At 39.4% G+C, this 20,556-nt stretch overlaps 1 protein-coding gene across 1 annotated transcript in view; it reads right to left on the bottom strand.

Annotated features, from left to right (window-relative positions):
- Positions 1-8,458: 8,458 nt before the first annotated feature.
- The window catches only part of EBPL (EBP like), a 43,773-nt gene continuing 31,675 nt past the window's right edge, over positions 8,459-20,556 (bottom strand). Inside the window, exons 2-4 of the mRNA XM_081128940.1 lie at positions 15,161-15,230; positions 10,452-10,590; positions 8,459-9,146 (exon numbers count right to left, since the gene is read on the bottom strand). Of these exons, the coding sequence (XP_080985066.1) occupies positions 8,906-9,146; positions 10,452-10,590; positions 15,161-15,230 (450 nt within the window). The 3' untranslated portion in view covers positions 8,459-8,905. The remainder of the gene's footprint in view (positions 9,147-10,451; positions 10,591-15,160; positions 15,231-20,556) is intronic.

The following is a 20,556-nucleotide window of genomic DNA, read 5'->3' on the forward strand; positions in this document are numbered from 1 at the left end:
AGACAAAACAAAACAAAAACCCAGGGACAGTTTCAGCTTCCAAATGTCTCACAAGAATCTGTGAAAGGCAGAACCAATTTTGCACCCAGGGCCATAATCTACAATTCTCTGCAGGATAAGAAGGAACCCTAGGAGGAGGGGGGAGCACAGACTGAGTTTTCGGAGCAACAGTATCCACCACAACTTATCAAGGGCCTGGTGTTATAAGCCAGTCACTTTCCTAGGCAGAGACTACATGTGTGAGCTTAGTGTCTAGTAAAAAAGGCAGGTGTTGAACAAGTTAATGGGATACATGATCCCCACCTCTAACAGAAATGCTATGATCAGCTTCCCAAACCAGTGCTTTATGAAACACCATGTGATCATGTTTCCCTCTTGGTAATGAAGGTGACACATTTGTGCTTCAGTTCTATGAATGATGTGTCATGTTCTGGCATGCGTTTGGCATATTAACTTTACGTCCATCTTACTATTCTTCATTCTTATTTTCCCTGGTTCCTAAGTCCTAATTTACTTTTTATAATAATGTACTATGCATTTTTTTATTATTGACAGTATTACAGATGTCCCCCATTCCCCCACCTTGCCCCCTCCTCCCAACACCTGTCCCACCTCAGGCTTTCATCACATTATTGTATGTGCCCATGGGCTATGCATAATGCATATATGTTCTTTGGTTAATCTCTTCCCATTCCCCGCCCCCAACCTCCTCCCATTCTGAGATGTCAGTCTGTTACATGCATCCATGTCTCTGACCTATTTTATTCATCATTTTATTTTGTTCATTAGATTCCACATGTGAGTGAGATCATGTGATATTTGTCTTTCTCTGACTAGATTATTTCATTTAGCATAATACTCTCCAGGTCCACCCATGCTGTCACAAAGGGTAAGAGATCTTTTTTATAGCCACATTGTATTCCATTGTGTAAATGTACCACGTCTTTTTTATCCACTCATCTACTGATAGGCACTTGGGCTGTTTCCAGATCTTAGCTGTTGTAAATAATGCTGCTATGAACGTAGGAGTGCATATATTCTTTCTGATTGGTGTTTCAGAATTCTTAGGATGTATTCCCAGAAGTGGGACCACTGGGTCATAAGGCAGTTCCATTTTTAATTTTTTGAGGAAACTCCATACTGTTTTTCACAGTGGCTGCACCAATAAGCATTCCCACCAGCAGTGTACTAGGGTTCACTTTTCTCCACATCCTCGCCAGTACTTGTTGTTTCTTGATTTATCAGTGGTAGCCATTCTGGCAGGTGTGAGGTGATATCTCATTATGGTTTTAATTTGCATCTCTCTGCTGATTAGTGATGTTGAGAATTTTTTCATATGTCTATTAACCATCTGTATGTCCTCTTTGGAGAAGTGTCTATTCAGGTCCCTTGCCCATTTTTCAACTGGATTCTTTGTCTTCCTGGTGTTGAGTTGTATAAGTTCTTTATATATTTTGGAAAATAATCCCTTATCAGATGTATCATTGGTAAATATGTCCTCCCATACAGTGGGCTCCCTTTCCATTTTGATGCTGGTTTCTTTTGCTGTGTAGAAGCTGTTTAGTTTGATATAGTTCCATTTGTTTATTTTTTCCTTTGTTTCTCTTGCCCTAGGAGATGTATTGGTGAAAATACTGCTCCATGAGATGTCTGAGGTTTTACTGCATATGTTTTCTTCTAGGATTTTTATGGCTTTATGACTTACATTTAAGTCTTTTCATCCATTTTGAGTTTATTCTTGTGTACAGTGTAATTTAGTGGTCTAGTTTCATTTTTTTTGCATGTACCTGTCCAATTTTCCCAACACTATTTATTAAAGAGACTGTCTTTACTCCATTGTATGCTCTTTCCTCCTTTGTCAAATAGTAATTGAGCATAATGGTGTGGGGTTATTTTTGGGGTCTCTGTTCTGTTCCATTGATCTATATGCCTGTTCCTTTGCCAGTACCAGGCTGTTTTGATTACAATGTCTTTGTAGTGCAGTTTGATATCCTGTGTTGTGATCTCCCCAACTTTATTCTTCTTTCTCAAGATTGCTCAGGCTATTTGGGGTCTTTTTTGATTCCAAATAAATTTTTGGAATATTTGTGCTTATGTCTGCGAAATACATCATTGGTATTTTAATAGGCATTGTGTTGAATCTATAGATTGCTTTGGGTAGTATGGACATTTTAATGATGTTAATTCTTCCTATCCATGAACATGGTAGACACTTCCACTTGTTTGTATCTTTCTCTATTTCTTTTTTCAATATTCTATTGTTTTCTGAGCACAGGCCTTTTATCTCCTTGGTTAAGTTTATTCCCAGGTATCTTATTTTGTGTTGTTGTTGTTGCAATGGTAAAAGGGATTTTTTTTCAGATTCTCTCTCTGAGAGTTCATTATTGATATATAAGAATGCCATTGATTTCTGAATGTTAATTTTGTATCCTGCTACTTTGCTGAATTCATTTATTATAACTTGTAGTTTTTTGGTGGATTTTTTAGGGTTTTCTATGTTCAATATCATGTCACCTGTGAATGAGTTTTACTTCCTCCTTTCAATTTTGATGCCTTTAGATACATATATTTTAATTCTCACCTAAGGCTATTTTTTCCCACTGCTTTTCAGAAAGAGTGGAAGGGAGAGAGAGAGGGAGGAAGAGATGTGAGAGACACATCAATTGGTTGCCTCCTACATGTGCCCTGACTGGGGCTGGGGATTGAGTCTGCAACCGAGGTACATGCCCTTGACTGGAATTGAACCCGAGACCCTGCAGTACAAGGGCCAACACTCTAATCACTGAGCCAAACTGGCTAGGCTGGATGCCTTTTACTTCTTCCTCTTGTCTGATTGCTGTGGCTAGGACTCCCAGTACTATGTTGAATAAGAGTAATCTTAAGGGAAAATTGTTTCCCTTAAGATCAGGAACAAGACAGGACATCCCTGTTTAAAAACAATTTTAGTTTTTGCCCATTGAGTATGTTGTTGGCAGTAGGTTTGTCATATATGGCTATATTATGTTGCATTATGATCCCTCTATTCCCACTATGTTGAAAGTTTTATCATAAATGGGTGCTAGATTTTTTCAAATGCATTTTCTGCATCTATTGATATGATCATGTAATTTTTATCTTTCATTTTGTTTATGTAATGTATCACATTTATTGATTTGTAAATATTGCACCAGCTTTGCATCCCTGGAATAAAGTCCACTTGGTCATGCTGTATGACCTTTTTAATATACTGCTGGATCCTATTTGCTAATATTCTGTTGAGGATTTTATACATAATGTTCATTATGTATATTGGCCTATAATTTTCTTTCTTTGTAGTGTCTTTATCTGGTTTTGAATTTGGACAATACAGGCCTTCTAAAAAGAGCTTGGGCCTGGCTGGATGTGGCTCAGTGGTTAAGCATAGACCTAAGATCCAGGAGATTGTGATTCAATTCCCAGTCAGGGCACATGCATGGGTTGTGGGCTTGATCCCCAGTTGGGGCGTGCAAGAGGCAGCCAATCAATGACGACTCTCTCATCATTGATGTTTCTATCTCTCTCTCCCTCTCCCTTCCTCTCTCTGAAATCAATTAAGATATATTAAAAAAAAAAAAAAAAAGGAGCTTGGAAGTCTTCCTTCTCTTGAATGTTTTGGAATAGTTTGAGGAGGATAGATATTAGTTCTTCTTTGAATGTTTGGCAAAACTGGACTGTGAAGCCATCCTGTCCAGGACTTTTGTTTGCTGGGAGGTGTTTTTGTTTGTTTGTTTGTTTTTAATTACTGCTTCAATTTCATTAGTTATCAGTCTATTCAGGTTTTCTGTTTTTTTCTGATTGAGTTTTTAGAAGATTGTATGTTTCTAGGAATTTGTCCATTTCGCAGGTTGTCCAATTTGTTGGTGTATAGTTGTTCATAGTATTTTCTTACTATCCTTCATATTTCTCTGGTGTCAGTTGTTACTTCACCTCTTTTATTTCTGATTTTATTTATTTGTGTCTTCTCCCTTTGTTTCTTGATGAGTCAGGCTAAAGGTTCATCAATCTTGTTTATCTTTTTAAAGAACCAACTCTTGGTTTCATTGATCTTTTGTATTTATTTTTTTGGTCTTTGTGTCATTTATTTCCACTCTGATCTTTAGCATTTTCTTCCTTCTACTTACTCTGGGCTTTTCTTGTTGTTCTTTTTCTAGTTCTTTTAGTTGTAGAGTTAGATTATTTTTGATATTTTTCTTGTTTCTTGAGGCAGTTCGGTAATGCTATGAACTTGCCTCTCAGGACTGTTTTTGCTGTGTCCCATAGATTTTGGGTTGTTGTGTGTTCATTTTGATTTGTTTCCAGGAAGCTTTTTTATTTTTTCCTTGATCTCATTGGTAACCCATTCATTGTTTAATAACATGCTGTTTATCCTCCATGTGTTTGAATGTTTTTGTGTTTTTATTGTAGTTGATTTCTAGTTTCATGCCATTGTGATCTAAGAATGTATCTGATATGATTTCAATCTTTTTGAACTTGTAGAGACTTATTTTGTGCCCTAACATGTAGTCTGTCTTTGAGAATGTTCCATGTACACTTGAGAAGAATGTATATTCTGCAGCTTCAGGATGAAATGTTCTCTAAATATCAATTATATCCCTCTCATCTAGTGTGTCATTTAAGGTTGATGTTTCCCTATTGATTTTTTTGTCTGGAAGATCTATCCAGTGACGACAGTGGTATGTTAGGTGACCTACTATGACTGTGTTGCTGTCAATCTCTCCCTTAAAGTCCTCCCAAAATTATAAAAAATATATGTAGGTGCTCCTATATTGAGCTAAATCCTCTTGTTGGATCAATCCCTTTAGTATTACATTGTAATCATCTTTGTCTCTTTTATGGCCTTTGTTTTAAAGTGTATTTTGTCATATATAAGTATTGCTACCCTAGCTTTTATTTTTCTATTTGCGTTGAAAAATTTTTTCCATCCCTTCACTTTCATCCTATGGGAGTCTTTTGTCCTGAGGTGAGTTTCTTGTAGACAGTATATATATGAGACATCTTTTCTTATCCATTCAGTTACCCTATGTCTTTTGATTGGAAAATTTAATCCATTTATGTTTAAGGTTATTACTGATAGGTAGTTATTGCCATTTTTATTCTTTATGCCCATGCCCCTCCCCCCCACCCCCATTTCTTCTTCTTCTTATATCAGTCCCTTTAACATTTCTTGCAATTCTGGTTTGGTGGTAATAAAATCCTTTAGCCCTTTTTTGCCTGGGAAGCTCTTTATTTTACCCTCAGTTTTGAGTGCTAGCCTTTCTGGATAGAGCAGTCTTAGTTTCAGATCCTTTTCATTACTTTGAATACTTCATGCCACTGCCTTCTGGCCTGTAGTGTTTCTGTTGAGAAATCAAATGACAGCCTTATGGGAGCTCCTTTGTAGGTAACTGACTGTCTCTCTCTTGCTGCCTTTAAGATTCTCCTTGTTTTCAACATTTGCCATTTTATTTATGAAGTGTCTTGGTGTGGGCCTCTTTGGGTTCATCTTATTTGGGACTCTCTGTACTTCCTGAACCTGTGTGACTTTTTCCTTCCCCAGGTTAGGGAAGTATTCAGCCATTATTTCTTCAACTAGGTTCTCTTTTACTCACTTCTTCTCCCTCTGATACTCCTATGATGCAGATATTATTATGTTTCCTGTTGTCCCAAAGTTCCCTTAAACTATCCTCATGCTTTTTAATTATTTTTTTCTTTTGCTGCTCTGATTTTTTTCTACCCTGTCTTCTAACTCACTGATTTGATCCTGGGCTTCCTCTAACCTACTGTTTATTCCTTCCAGTGTATTTTTTATTTCAGCTATGCCATTCTTCATTTCTGACTGGTTGTTTTTCATGATTTCTATGTCCTTTTTCATGCTGTTAAGCATTCTTAAAACTATTAATTTGAACTCTGTTTCTGAGAAATTGTTTGCCTCCATTTCCTTTAGTTTTTTTTTCTGGTAAATCCTCCCGTTCTTTCATTTGGGGCATGTTTCTTTGTCTCCCCATTTTGGCTGCCTCTTTGTGTTTGTTTCTGAGTATTGGATAGGACTGCTATAACTCCCAGTGTTGGTGTGGCAGCCTTCTGTATTGCGTGTCTTGTGGGGCCCAGTGGTGTAGTCTCCTTAATCTTCCGAGCTAGGAATATCCCTTGTGTGGGTTATGTGAGCCCTCCTGTTGTATTTGGGTCTTAATTGCTGTTGACCCCTTTGTGAGTGGGCGCAGCCCTCAGTCTGGCTGACTGTGAGGTTCAACCTCAACTATGTCATGCCAACTTTTATACAGGTGCTGACACAACAAAACAAGACAAAAAAAGACAAAACTGAAAACAATACACACCAAAAACCCCAAACCAACAACAAAAACAATAACCACAAATAATAATAATAAAAATACTAAAAAGACAAAAGACTAAAAAAATTAGAGATGAAAAAAGAAACCAAAAAAGAGAATATGAAAAAAAAGAAGGAAGAGAAAAGAAAAAGAATATAAAGAAGGAAACAAAATAATAAATCAAAGAATAATAATTTAAAAATATATATATATCTTTATTGATTTCAGAGAGAGGAAAGGAGAGGGAGAGAGAGAGATAGAAACATCAATGATGAGAGAGTCATTGATCGAGCCTGCAACTCGGGCATGTGCCCTGACCAGAATCGAACCCCGATCACCTGGATCCTAGGTCGACGCTCAACCGCTGAGCCACTCCCGGACGGGCAAAGAATAATAATTTTAAAAAATGATTAAAAAAATAAAATATCAAATAGAAACAGAAAAACAGAAAAAAAATAAAGTAAAAGAGAAAGAAAAAACAGAATAAATGGAAAGAGTGAAATAAGAGACATAAAACAAGAGAAGAAAAAACTAAAAGATAATGAAATACAAAACTAATAAAGAAGAAATTAAAAAGATAAAATAATAAAAGCAAATGGAGTTTTCCTCTGCTGATTTTGGTGTCTGCTGTGATTACCCTTTGGATCTGCTATTTGTGGAGCTCGCTGGATTTTTCTCTGATGCTGTCCAAATCTGGCCTCTTGGTGTGTCAGTCCCAGACCTCCTGAGAGGTTCTCTGGTGCAAGCCAACGTCAGTTGCTGTCTTTGCCTGACCCTCAGCAACCTGATTGACACTCAGTAGCATAGAGCCCAAAGTAGTCTGGTGGGCAGGGCCCCAATAGCCCAGAGGCTGGGTCTGGCTAGGATCTCCTACACTGAATGTCCCTGCTCACAGCTTCTCTTTCTTCCCCCACAAAACTCGGCTCTGTGACTGGGACCTGTCTGGGTTGGTTTAAACAGACTCACATTGGGGGTGGTGCCTGTAGGTTGTAGGATGGGAGGTGGGAGCTTCCTCTCCTTCCCAGGGCTGCGCTGGATGAACTCACTGGGGAGCTCTGCTCTGATTCCCTGTAATGCAGCAGAAGGGCCCAGGACACGCTCATGTACCTCCCAGTCCGTAGCCCACCCTGGATACACGGTGGCAATGTCACATCTCTGCCTGGCTCCCTGGCACCCCCTCGCTGCCACACCAATAGGAGGGGATAAAAAAATACAGTCAGCCCTGTTTGGCACTCTAATCTTTCAGCATGTCTGGCCCCCGCTGGGTGGCGCCTGGGCCCAGGTTCCCACCAGGCCAAATGTCTGAGTCCTTTGAGCCCTCAGACCCAGTCATACAAGTGCGGATTTCCAGCCCCCAGATGTTCCCCTTTGCCTCGGGTCACATAATGCAGGTCAGGGGAGGGTTGCCACCAGGGCGCTTGAGTTGCACAAGACTGATCCTCTTTCTCAAGCCACATTGTCCAGCCCCACCCCGGCTCTCTGCCCAAAGATCTTCCAGAGAATAAAGAGCTCCTCAGATTCACTGCTGGGTGTGCCGATTAGAACCCCCCACTGACCCCAATCTTTGCTGCATGTTCCCTTCTGCAGCCACAGATCAGATGGAAATTCCCAGGCTGGTGTTCTAACAAAGAAATTGTTCCTTGCCTGGGATGGTTCAGTATGAGACTTCCAGGTGGACCAAATTTCCACTGATTCCCACTGCCAGATGCTATAAGGGCTCCCCTTCCCTTCTCTGCTGCTCTTGATTGGGGATCCCTGCAAGGGACTGAGACCCCACGCTCCCAGGTGGTGGGGGCTCTGCTGCTGCATTTTCCCTCTTGCTACCCCCACCTCGGGGGTGCGAAGTCGGCTCTCCCTCTCCGCATCTCCTCCTGTAATTTCTTCACATTCCCTGCTTACAGTACTTCAGATCAGCTACACTTCAGCTGGTTTTTCAAGCCAACCATTCTGCAGTTTAGCCGCAAGTCCTGTCAGGTGTTGGGAGCAAGTGGACTATGTATTTTTGTAAGGTGACTCAAATCTTCCTTCTTGAAAAAGGGCAGATACAAATCAATCATTTGTCTATGTGAAACCCTAATGTCACCCATAAGGAGTTGGCCCGCTCACAAACTTGAACTACTGTCATTTTTGTTGGATCCACAAGTTTGATAAAGTATAAATGTAAAACAGAAGCATTTATTTCATTTCTGGTTTCCCTTTGGTAATGAAAAGACTAGTGAGAAGATTAAAAGTTGAAGTAACAACATGTTCTTTGGAATAAAAAATTAATATAACATGCTCTACTATATTTTGTGATTATTGGCTCTATTAATATAGAACAATTAATTTTAGATATAAACATTTATAATTATGTGATTATTACAAGTTAAAATTTATTCTTTGTTCTCTATATTGCCATTTAATTGAAAAAATAAACCAACAACAAAACCTTGCCACCTTACAATCAATTTGAAGTAGGTTGTTCAGGAATAATATAAAAGAAAGTGTAGACTGGGGTGTATTCAATTTAAGCCAAACAAAAAGCTTTGATCCATTCTGGCCTGTAAAGCAAGATAATAACGTTTATGATTTTTGAAAATTCACTGGAACTTCTTCCCTAAGCTGGTTCCTTTGTGACACATTTTCTTGAGTTCTACCCACGACTGCCACAGTAACAAACCTGGGATCAGAACCCACACACTATTGAAAAATACCAGATAGACCCAAAAGTAGAGCCAATTGTTGGTGTTGAGGTTGGGGCTTCCCAAAAGCCAGTCTGGGGAGAAGGTCATCCACCCTCCATACAATTCACACACGCACAGAGTAATCTGTATGAAGTGCCTGTTAAAGAGAAAGAAACCAGGGATGAAATTGCCAGCTCAGCACCCTGAATGATGATCTCTTTTTTTTTTATGGCAGCATCAACACAGTCTTCCAGGACAGACCACATCTCTGAAGTTGCACCTCAGTTTCCATGTGGTGCTCATTTGACGGTGCAAGTCAATCTAATTAATGAAGACCCATGTTTTCCTTGCAGAAGCAACACTGTCCTTCTAGAAGACTCTTCTCTGAGTTAAATAAGGTCTCTCTGGTATCCTGTCCTATTCTTAGGAAAGATTTAGTGAGACCTGGATGTGAATCATGCTATGAGCTGCAATTTCACCTGTTGTAAAAGGGGGTAACAATAATAGTCCCTTTCTCAAACAACCTTGTGGAGATTAAATGAGCTATGTAGATAAGGGGCTGAGACTGTGCTTGGTGCAAAGTAAGTACTCAACAATGCAAATATTATAAATGTTTGAAATAATAAACAAAAGGGTGCATGTAGTAAGTCTACAACCAAAATTATGGAGTCAAAGCTACAGTCAAGGCACCAAGGAGAAATTTAATTTTTACTGCTGATAAACTATGTAAAATGGGTGGGGGAAGCGGATTAAATGACCCTTGAGTTCTCTTTCAAATATGACATTTTATGAGGAAGATTTAAATAAATAAGAATCAGACAAGATAGTAGAAAACTGAATGCAATTGTACCTACTTGACATTGATTTAGGGAATCACCCCCAGGTTAGCAATCTATTTGCCACAGGTCACTTTGTCTTTAAGAAGGAAAGGAAGGAAAAGGGAGGAGGGAAGGAGATTCAAAGTCTCAGAGTCTGACTGATGGAATTGTATCACCCACCTTTCTCCTTCCTCTGTCCATGCTTCTGCCTTCCTCATACCCTCCACAACCTGAAAAGATTTTTACTTATCTGGAGTGTCTAACTCAGAATCACATAAGAGAATTTACTTTGCATCAAGGAGAAGAGGAGTTTCCTAGAGTGATTGGGGCGTGGGGGGGAAGGTGTAAAGATTACCCTTTTATTCTCCAAAATATCGGTGGCAAATCATCCATGCTGTTGACACCGTGCTTGCCTACACAGTGACTAGGCTGTCACTGCAATCATATTTCTCATATTTTTATTTTGAACTGTCTGAAATGATCCTACTGGCACCATGATCCTTATCTAATATCAAACAATTTTTGTTTCTATTCTACTTTTCATCTAACAAAGAAATGTGATCATAATCTACTTCAATGTCACTTAGGCACTGGGACAGCTAATGTTTCTCCTCTTTTCAGCAGGACAGGAGCAGAGCACTTACCGATAATATTTCTCTTTGACTATGGCATACATGAGGACCAATGCCAGAGACCCATCCAGGACAACTGTCAGAATTTCCACAGACACAATGGTTGGGTCAAAATTAAGCCATCTTGCATCAGCTTTGCCATATTCTTTCCCTAAAAGCAAAGCACACTTTGTTACTAATCATTTTTATTGCAGTCGATAGAAATGACATGTTTTTTCCCTTAAGGAGGAGATAAAAGGAATAGCTGCCCATTCTCTCTCCATTCTTCATGATGCCTTAGTGGAAGGCAAGAGAAAACGCATTTGCCACCTGACCCAAAAAATAATAACAATATCATGTTATATTAGTAAAATAATTTACAGTTTCCAAAGTGCTTTTACATACGTGCCCTCTTCATTATAAGTAGCAGAATTCTAAATTAATTCAACATAGTCAGATTCTGCAAAGACAATCTTTAATAATTATCTTGGTAAATTTATTTCTTACTTAGAAATATCAATATAAAGTCTATAAATATAACTTAGATGTGGGAAAATTATTATTCAGGAAATGTTTATTTAAAAACAAGTATTAATTAAGAATTGAAGAAAACTAAGTGCTGAGGGGGCAAAAGGAAAGGGAGGGGAGTTATAGAGCCTGGACTATAGAATGAATCCAAAATGGACAAAAGGGGCATTGCAGTCTGCTATAGGGACAGAATTCACTAACAACCACCACAAAATCCTCAGTCGTGCTGACTGGGGGAGCGGGCATGCCCCAAGAAATCTTTCCAGACCCCACTATCAGGATGGTTCTTCAGAAAGCACCATGAGGTATGAAAGCCTTTAGAGCTGGACTGAGAGTCATGCACTGCATGAAGCCATGTTCCCTTCCCTCCCTTACTCTCTTTCCTGCTTGTCCTTAATCAACTGCCAGCCATGAACTAACTGGAAAACAACATAATAGCGAAAGTAAAAATTTTTCCTCTAAATTTAGACATACATAAATTTAGGCAAAATGTACTCTCTAATGCATCCAAAATCTAAGAAAATATCACAAGTAAAATGTCAATGCTTCAGGAACAAAGAGATCAGTGGGCTTTTAGACATTCAGAAATATAATACCATTCATTCATTCTTTAATTCAACAAATCTTTTGGAGCATATGGAAGGTTCTGTGCTAGCAATGACTAGGACACAAGGTCTGCCTGCAAGTGGCTCACATTTTAGTGAGGTCAAACCATGAAATGAGCGATGGTGACAGAGTATGAGGACATGGAGGAAGTGGCAGTTAAGCCAGACAAGGGAAGTAAGGTGTTTTGATCACTTCCTTGCGACCTGTTGGTGAGGGAAGGATTCTGCCCTAGTCTTATGGGGATTACAGAGTACACTACGTAGGACACTGGGCAGATGAGATTGATGGGGGTTTCTTAGCCACATGCACTCACAGCCTAGGGGAGGAAGGCACTGCAGCAGGCAGGCCAGGACGGGGGCTGCACTTGGAAATGGAGTGAACAAGGAGGGGCTATGAGAGGCAGGCTGTGTAGTAACAAGAGGATGAGGTGACCTCTGGTTCCTGTGGCAGGACAGCAGGAGGTGATTGGCCTGTTAGAATAATTCTGAGGCCTGGCAGGGAACTGAAGCCCACTACTCAGGGATGTGTAGGCCCTATGCCTGGTCCCTGCCACAAAGGGGGTTGTTTGGCTGAGGGACCTTATATGAGAAAGCAGGGTGGAGAAGGGATTTGCGGGTAGGCCATTTGAGGCCCTCTGGATTTTACCAGATGTCAAGGCACACATAATACTGGATCTTAATTTCAGGCCTTACACCACAAGGGGTGACCTCTGAACTGGGTAAAGGAGGTTATTTCAGAGAAGAGCATGTGCAAAGGCCTGGAGCTGAGGGAACATGGTATTCTGAACCTACATTTAATTCAGCAAAACTGAAGAATGCCTTGTAGATGGGGAGGGCGGAAGAGGAAGGTTAGTGCTGGAGAGGAAGGCAAGGGTGGGGCGGTAGACAGTAAAAGCAGGCCCTGCTACCTATCAGCCCCAGTATATCAAGCCTCTGCTACCTCACCTGCTGCTTAACCTTGACCATGTCTTTGCTGGCTAAATACAGCATTAATAGGCCTAATGCTGTAATCACTATCATTTACTTTGTGACTGACTGCCAGGTTTAGGCAGAGGTTAGAAGAAAGGATGCACACTAAAGGCGGAATTGGTCTCCAGGACCCAAGCCACAGCTGTTCCCTTTACCACAGGGCGGAGGTTGGGGGATTATAAGGGACGACGACAAAGACAGACTCCTCCGAGCTTCTCAGCAGGGCCTCGACCTTGGGCTTTGTCCTTGGTCTTAGTCCAGTTTTATCAAGACCAGCTGAGTCAGTTTAGTGAAACTCCCCCATTCTTGGTATCTTTCTTTCCCAGTTTTATTGAGATATAATTAGCAATGTATAAGTTTAAGATGTACAGCATAATGACTTGACTTACATATATTGTGAGATGATTACCACAGTAAGTTTAATTAGCATCCCTCATCTCATAAAGATTAAAAAACAAGAAAAGATGTTTTTTCCCTTGTGCTGAGAACTCAGGATTGATTTACTGTCCTAACAACTTACAGTAGTGTTCACTGCAGTCATCATGCTGTACGTTACATCCTCAGCACTTATTTATCCTATAACTGGGAGTTTGTAGCTTCTGAACACCTTCCTCCAATTCCTCTGCTCTCTATCCCCTGCCCCTGGTAACCACAAATCTGATATCTTTTTCTGTGAGTTTGTATTTGTTTATTTGTTTGTTTTTCAGATTCCACATATAGGTGAGATCACACAGTATGTGTCTTTTTCTGTCGGACTTATTTCACTCAGCATAATAGCCCCAAGGTCCATCCATGTTGTCACAAACAGCAGGTTTTCCTTCTTATGTGGCTGAAAAATATTCCATTGCATATATATATATACCACATTTTCTTTACCCATTCACCCGTGATGAACACTTAGGTTGTTTGCATGTCTTGGCTATTGTAGACAACGCTGCAATGAACATAGGGATGCAGACATCTGATTAAATTCCTCACCCCCCACCCTCTATATCTTATCACCCCCACCTGCCTTCAGCAAGAATCCTGTTAGTGGGACTATCAAGAATCCTCCTAGGCTTGATGTTTCTTCTTAGGAATTTTCCATGCACTGATACCACCTTATCCCTTGGCTATAAATCTCTACCTGTCCTTGCTGTATTTGGAGTTGACCCTGATCTCTCTCCTACTGCAAAGCCCCCACTGCAATGGTCCCTCTTGAATAAAATCTTTCTTACCATCTTTAACAAGTGTCATGAGTAATATTTCTTTAACAGGGTCTACATAATGTTAATGGCCCAGCTCTACATTCTAGTGAATCAAAAGACAGTCTATAGATCAACATCGGGAGGCCTTACCCTCTGAATCAGAATCTGTATTTTAACAAAAGTCCCAGGCAATTAATGCTCTTTAAGGCCCAAGAAGCCTACTTTGTAATATCGATCAGATTTTCACTTTCTCTAGAATAAAGGGCATTCCCATTAGATGAAGTTTCACTTTTTTAAAGGTGAAAATGTAAATTGAAGATGACTGATAAAGACTGAGTTAGATATTTGCATTTCACGGGATTGAGCCAGGTCTGGGCTGTTCCCTTTCTCTGATGCCAGACAAAGCAGCCAGGTTGGGAGGACAATGACATAGGCTGGGGTCCTCTAGCCCCTGGGCTTCCCAGCAGTTTTCAAGAGAAGTTTATTCCAGCTTGTTCAGCGAAAAGGTGCACAGCGGCATTTTGCTCACCTGATAGAAATGAAGGAACTGGACTCCAGTGCAGGGCTCAGGCTCCTTGAGCTACTACTACTGGCTAGGAACTGACAGGCATCAAAGATGACATGTTTTGCTTTGAGAAGCACTAACTGTAGTTCAATTCTCTAGAAGAATTTCCTAACATTAGTGACAAACAGGAGTCCTGACACAGATCCTGGCTGGGGGATATGATTTCAGAATCATAGAAGAAATGAGATAAACAATGAGGTATTTCAGGTGCAAAATCTGAAAGAAGTTATCCTGAACAAAGCAGTTCTATGATTGTGGCAAAGGACCCTATTATTACACAGCTCATTTATTTGTTTGTGTTGACATACATGGGAGGTAGTCAATACTAACTGATTGAATGTTGATCGATTAATAGTGAGCATGAAGAAAATAAGAAAACTAGTTAATATCTCGGTAGAGCAAGAAAATTTTTGGAAATTATCTATAAGACACTATCTATACATATATATACCCATATATGAAAGTTGATGTTAAAAGTATTTAAATACTGAAAACTCTTCAACTTCACTCATTATAAACATTTAAAATATACATTTATTGAGATATAATTAATGTGCCATACAATTTACCTATTTAAAGTGTACAATTTAGTGGGCTTTAATAAATTCACAGATTTGAATCACAACAATCTAATTTTAGAGTATTTCACTACCCACCAAAAGAAACCTGTACCCATTATCAGTCATTCTCCATTTCTCTCCAACATTCCTTCCCCACCCTCCCCCAGCCAGCCACTAATTTATAATCTGTCTCTATAGATTCACTTACTCTGGACATTTTATATAAATGGAACCATACAAGATGGGATACATGTACTGATTAATTGACAGTCACACTTGCAATACATCTCCTTAAACATTTCAAATGCAAACATTTAAAATTACTTACATAATGAGGCAATCAAGCCATCAGAATCGGCAATGTTTCCTATGAAAGACAAGTAGACAAAAGGGCCTTCCTAGAGAGAAGAAAATGAAAACATGCTCTAATTTAGCATCACAACCCAAGGTGGCACCACAGATACCTGGCATTGCATGGAAGTATCCTACCCCAGTTAGTACCATCAGAGTACCACACCTACACGACCCCATGGGGTGCTATCCTGGGGTGCAATCCCTGACCTTGGAAATGGATGAATCCAAAGCTAATGTTTATATAATAAATGCTATTTTTCAATGATTGGCATTATAGAATAAGAGGTGTGTTCTGACAGGCAGAATAAGTTGAAAAATTTTCACAAGGGAAGAGCTTAAATTTACATTAAATAGGCTAAATTCTGGGTTCCAAGAAATTTACACCTTTGAGAAGTACCTCACAGCAGTTCATTTTGTCTCACCTAAAAAATAAAAATAAAAATAAAAATAAAAATAAATCCAAGATCTCTCTTAACAAAAATGGCATTCAAATATCTATACCAGAGTTAAACTAGTTCTTTTTCCAGCCTAAGGGTAGATTTAGGAAAATTTTAAATGCTGACAGGCTACATTTTTTCTTCTTTTTAAAATATATCTTTATTGATTTCAGAGAGAAGAAGGGAGAGGGAGAGGGAGACAGAAACATCATTGATGAGAGAGCCATTAATTGACTGCCTCCTGCATGCCCCCTACTGGGCATCGAGCCCACAATCTGGGCACTTGCCTTGACAGAAATCAAACTGCAACCCCCTGGATCCTAGGTCGATGCTCAACTGCTGAGCCATGCCTGGCCGGGCTGACGGGCGACATTTTGAATTTTAGGTAATGAAATATTTTCAATTACATTTAGCATTTCCCCATCGCAGATGTATTTCTTCACCTAAAATTTCAAAAACCAAAGAAGTAGAATTCACTGGGATATCTGATTGTCATGTTACCCCTTGGAACAAATTCTGCTGCTGGTCAATACAACTTTTTTTTCTCATTTCTTTTTACCAAAACAATAGCTTATATGACATTAAAATTGTGTCTCTGACTAATCCTTGCTCATTCCTAGTTCCACTTCCCAGAGGTTAACACTAACAACTACTTCTGTCTGTAGTTCTGGGGATTATTTCCGTAATTGACATTCTATTTCTTCCTTCCTCCCTCTCTCTCTCCCTCCCCCTTTCTTTCTCTTTTCTTTCTTTCTCTCTTTCTCTCTTTCTTTCTTTCTTTCTTTCTTTCTTTCTTTCTTTCTTTCTTTCTTTCTTTCTTTCTTTCTCTTTCTTCTTTCTTTCTCTCTCTCTCTCTCTCCTTCCTTCCTTCCTTCCTTCCTTCCTTCCTTCCTTCCTTCCTTCCTTCCTTCCTCCCTCCCTCCCTCCCTCCCTCCCTCCCTCCCTCCCTCCTTTCTTTCTTCTTTCTTTCTTTCTTTCTTTCTTTCTTTCTTTCTTTCTTTCTTTCTTTCTTTCTTTCTTTCTTCTTTCTTTCTTTCTCTCTCTCTCTCTCTCTCTCTCTCTCTCTTTCTTTCTTTCTTTCTTTCTTTCTTTCTTTCTTTCTTTCTTTCTTTCTTTCTTTCTTTCTTCTCTCCTTCTTTCTCCCTTCCTCCCTCCCTCCCTCCCTCCCCCCCCTCTTTCTTTCTTTCTTTCTTTCTTTCTTTCTTTCTTTCTTTCTTTCTTTCTTTCTTTCTTTCTTTCTTTCTCTTTCTTTCCTCTCTCTCTCTCTCTCTCTCTCTCTCTCTCTCTCTCTTTCTTTCTTTTTCTTTTGTTAATCCTCACCCAAGGATATTTTTTCCATTGACTTTTTTGTGTGTTTTTGTTTGTTTTTATTTTGGTTAATCCTTATCTGAGGATTACTGGAGAGAGAGAGAGAGAGACATCGATGTGAGAGAGACACATCTACTGGTTGCCTCCTGCATGCGCCCCAACTAGGCTGGGGATCCAACCTGCAACCCAGGTATGTGCTCTTGCCCAGGAATCAAACCTGTGACTCTTCTGTGTACTGGCCAACACGCTAACCACTGAGCCACACTGGCCAGGGCTACACTGCTATTTCTTTAGGTATTATCTATTAACCGCACATCCTGAAAAATTATGATTTAATTTATACTGCTTCCCTTCCCTTCCCCAGGCCTTCCAGTTTTTGATAGTGTGGGGAGGAAAAACTTTCTTCTACTTTCTTGGGTTCTGTAGCTGGCCTAAGAATAAACTGACATAAGACAGGATAACAGGAGAAAAATATACAAATTTTATTTAATATCTTTACTTGTACAAGGGAGTATTCAAAAGGAAAATGAAGCCCTGGCTGGTGGGCTGGTGTGGCTAAGTTGGCTGGAATGTCATCCCATACACGGAAAGGTAGCAGGTTCAATTCCCAGTCAGGGCATATACCCGGGTTTGAGGTTCAATCCCCAGTCGGGGTGCATATAGGAGGCAACCAATCAATGTTTCAGTCTCATATTGATGTTTCTGTCTCTCTCCCTCTCCCTTCCTCTCTCTCCCTAAAACTAATGAAAACATATCCTCGGGTGAGGATTAAAAATAAAAAAGAAGAGTCATTTATTATACAAAAGGAAAATGAAGATCTGAAGAAGTTGTTAGGCCCAAAAGCTAATACACCTTTTTACAAAAAGAACAATAAATTATAGGGACCTGAGAAGACAAGGGGCTTGGGCTAGAAACAGTAAATTGTAAGAAAGTAACTAAGAAATACATGAGGGAAACTAATGAAAGATAAGGGTTATTTGAGTAGGTTTGTATTGGTCCATTTGGGCATTGATTCCCAGTCTCTGGTGGTAAGAGTACACGGAGTGCACCTTTGTCATGGGAAACTTTACAACCTGACTTGAGGTAGAGAGGGGAGGTCAGAGAGCCCTTCCTGCACCTGCTGTTTCTTAAGTGCCTTCCGCTCAAAATAATCAATATGCCAAAGTGGCATATTTTGGGGTGGAATGTTCTGAACCCCTTCTGTAGCTATATTACATTCTTTAGTTCTTCTGTTAGTTACATTTGTAACTAAAGTAATAAACTTAAAACCTCAGGTTACTTATCCATCAATGTTGCGCAGTACTTGGACTTCTTACCATACAAGATAAGCATGATAGCACCCATATAGGTAAGAGCATAGTGTTTCACTCTGGAGATCTGGGTAAACTTGAGCAAAAACAAGAACAAGAGATTTTATTTCCTACATTACCTCTCCTCCCCCTTTCCAACTCTCAACTTTTGTCCATTTTCCTTGTACATTGTTGAGATTGATTAGATTTCCATTCTTGTTCTGTAAACATATTTGTCATTTCTATTTTATCTATAAGTGGATTTTAAAGGCTGAAAAGCCAATTGACAGCATTTACAATATGATGATTATGTAAATATCATTTGCTGCAAATGACCACAACTTGTTTCTCAACAGACCCAGCATTCTGATTTCTGTGTCACTTAAGGAGAATGGCAAATGGAATATTCTTTCTTACACTTATAAATTTCTCATAATCATGCTTATATTTTATTTTGCATCATACCTGAGCCATGACTTTATTCTATTTTTGTTTCTGCTACACTTTGTAATTGCCTTTCTTTTTCTCTGATTAAGGAGAAGAAACCCCCCATCTCATTAATATCTTCCAACTTCTTATCCATTCTTATCTCTGCTGAACAGAGCCTTTGAAGCTGGTTTATTTTGTCTTTTCTTGAGACTCTGTAAATTGCTTAATTGGTAAATGTGGTTTATGTTAGAGTATATATAAAAATATATTCTTTAAAGGAGATTTTTAAAATTATATGAGCCTGGCCGGGTTTGGCTCAGGGTTGAGCGTCGACCTAGGATCCAGGCGATCGGGGTTAGATTCCCCGTCAGGGCACATGCCCGGGTTGCGGGCTAGCCAAAGAGTGACTCTCATCATTGATGTTTCTATCTCTGTCTCTCCCTCTCCTTTCCTCTCTCTGAAATCAATAAAGATATATTTTAAAAAAATAAAATAAATAAAAATTATATGAGATAAACAGCAATGTTTTTATTTTATTTATTTTTTAAATCCTCACCCAAGGATATATTTACTGATTTTTTTTTTGAGAGAGGAAGGGAGAGAGAAAGAAAGAGAGAGAAACACTGACTGGCTGCCTCTTGTATGTGCCCCAACCAGGGGACTGAACCCACAACCTAGGCATGTGCTCTGACCAGGAATCAAACTCGTTGTGACCTTTAGGTGCATGGGACAACACTCTAACCAACTGAGTCACACCAGCCAGGGCTATTTTTGTTTTGTTTTTTAAATATTTAAAAATTTTTTTCAATTATAGTTGACATACCATATTATATTAGTTTCTGGTATGCAAAATAGTCATTAGACATTTAAATAACTTACTAGGGAATCACCCCAATAAGTCTAGTAACCATCTGACACCATACATAATTATTACAATATTAGTGACTATATTCTCTATGCTGTAATATGCATTGCCGTGACCGATATTATAACTGGCAATTTGCACATCTTAATCCCTTTCTCCTTTTCTCCCAACCCCCAACCCCCAACCCCTCTCCCATCTGGAAACCATCAAAATCTTCCCTGTATCTATGAGTTTGTTTCTATTTTGTTTGTTCGTTTATTTGGTTTTTAGATTCCACATACAAGTGCAATCATATGGCATTTATATCTCTGTGTGACTTATTTCACTTAGCACAATACCCTCTAGGTTTATCTATAAACAACATTGTTTTTAAAAAAGAAGTACTTCCAGTCCACTTTGCAACTCTTCATTTTCAGCACTTGATTTTTTTTTTTTTAATTTTTAGCACAGTCATAGCAGGAAATTCACACTACTTCCCTGGCTTGGCTTGGGAAATTTCCAGATAAAACACACCCATTGGACAGGACACTAGGGGCAAAGAGACTGGCTGAATTTGATGTGCTCTAGGCCTCATAGTCCATCTATTTATAAGATGAAGGACTTCCTAAAATTAGGCTGTGGATCTTTCCTAAAACTAGACATGACTTCCACTAGCAAACTCTTCAACTACACCCATTAGCAAAACATGAACTCTGATATTAGGTCCAGGACCTTTAATCAGAAGCAACTGTGTGTGTAAGAGCATGATGGGGACCCGGCAATGTGTAACATGCAGGGATCTTTGTGTGTATAACAAATTTGTTCCCTTTTATATCTACCTGTAGAGGTTCTCCTCCTTTTAAAAATCCCTGCTCAAACCCTCCTTCTTCCAAGAAACCCTCCCAGACCTCCTAATGAGGATTAATTTCTCACTCTCCATTTTTACTGAATTTGCGTTTCTATAATTGTCAACTATCTAATGGTTATGGGTCTCCAGTCCCTATGAGATCATATCCTTTAGGGCCTGGGATGTTGTCTGCTCTGTCTTAGAGCCCTCAAGAGC

The sequence above is a fragment of the Miniopterus schreibersii genome, assembly GCF_964146895.1.
Source record: "Miniopterus schreibersii genome assembly, chromosome: 2".
Classification (NCBI taxonomy): domain Eukaryota; kingdom Metazoa; phylum Chordata; class Mammalia; order Chiroptera; family Miniopteridae; genus Miniopterus; species Miniopterus schreibersii.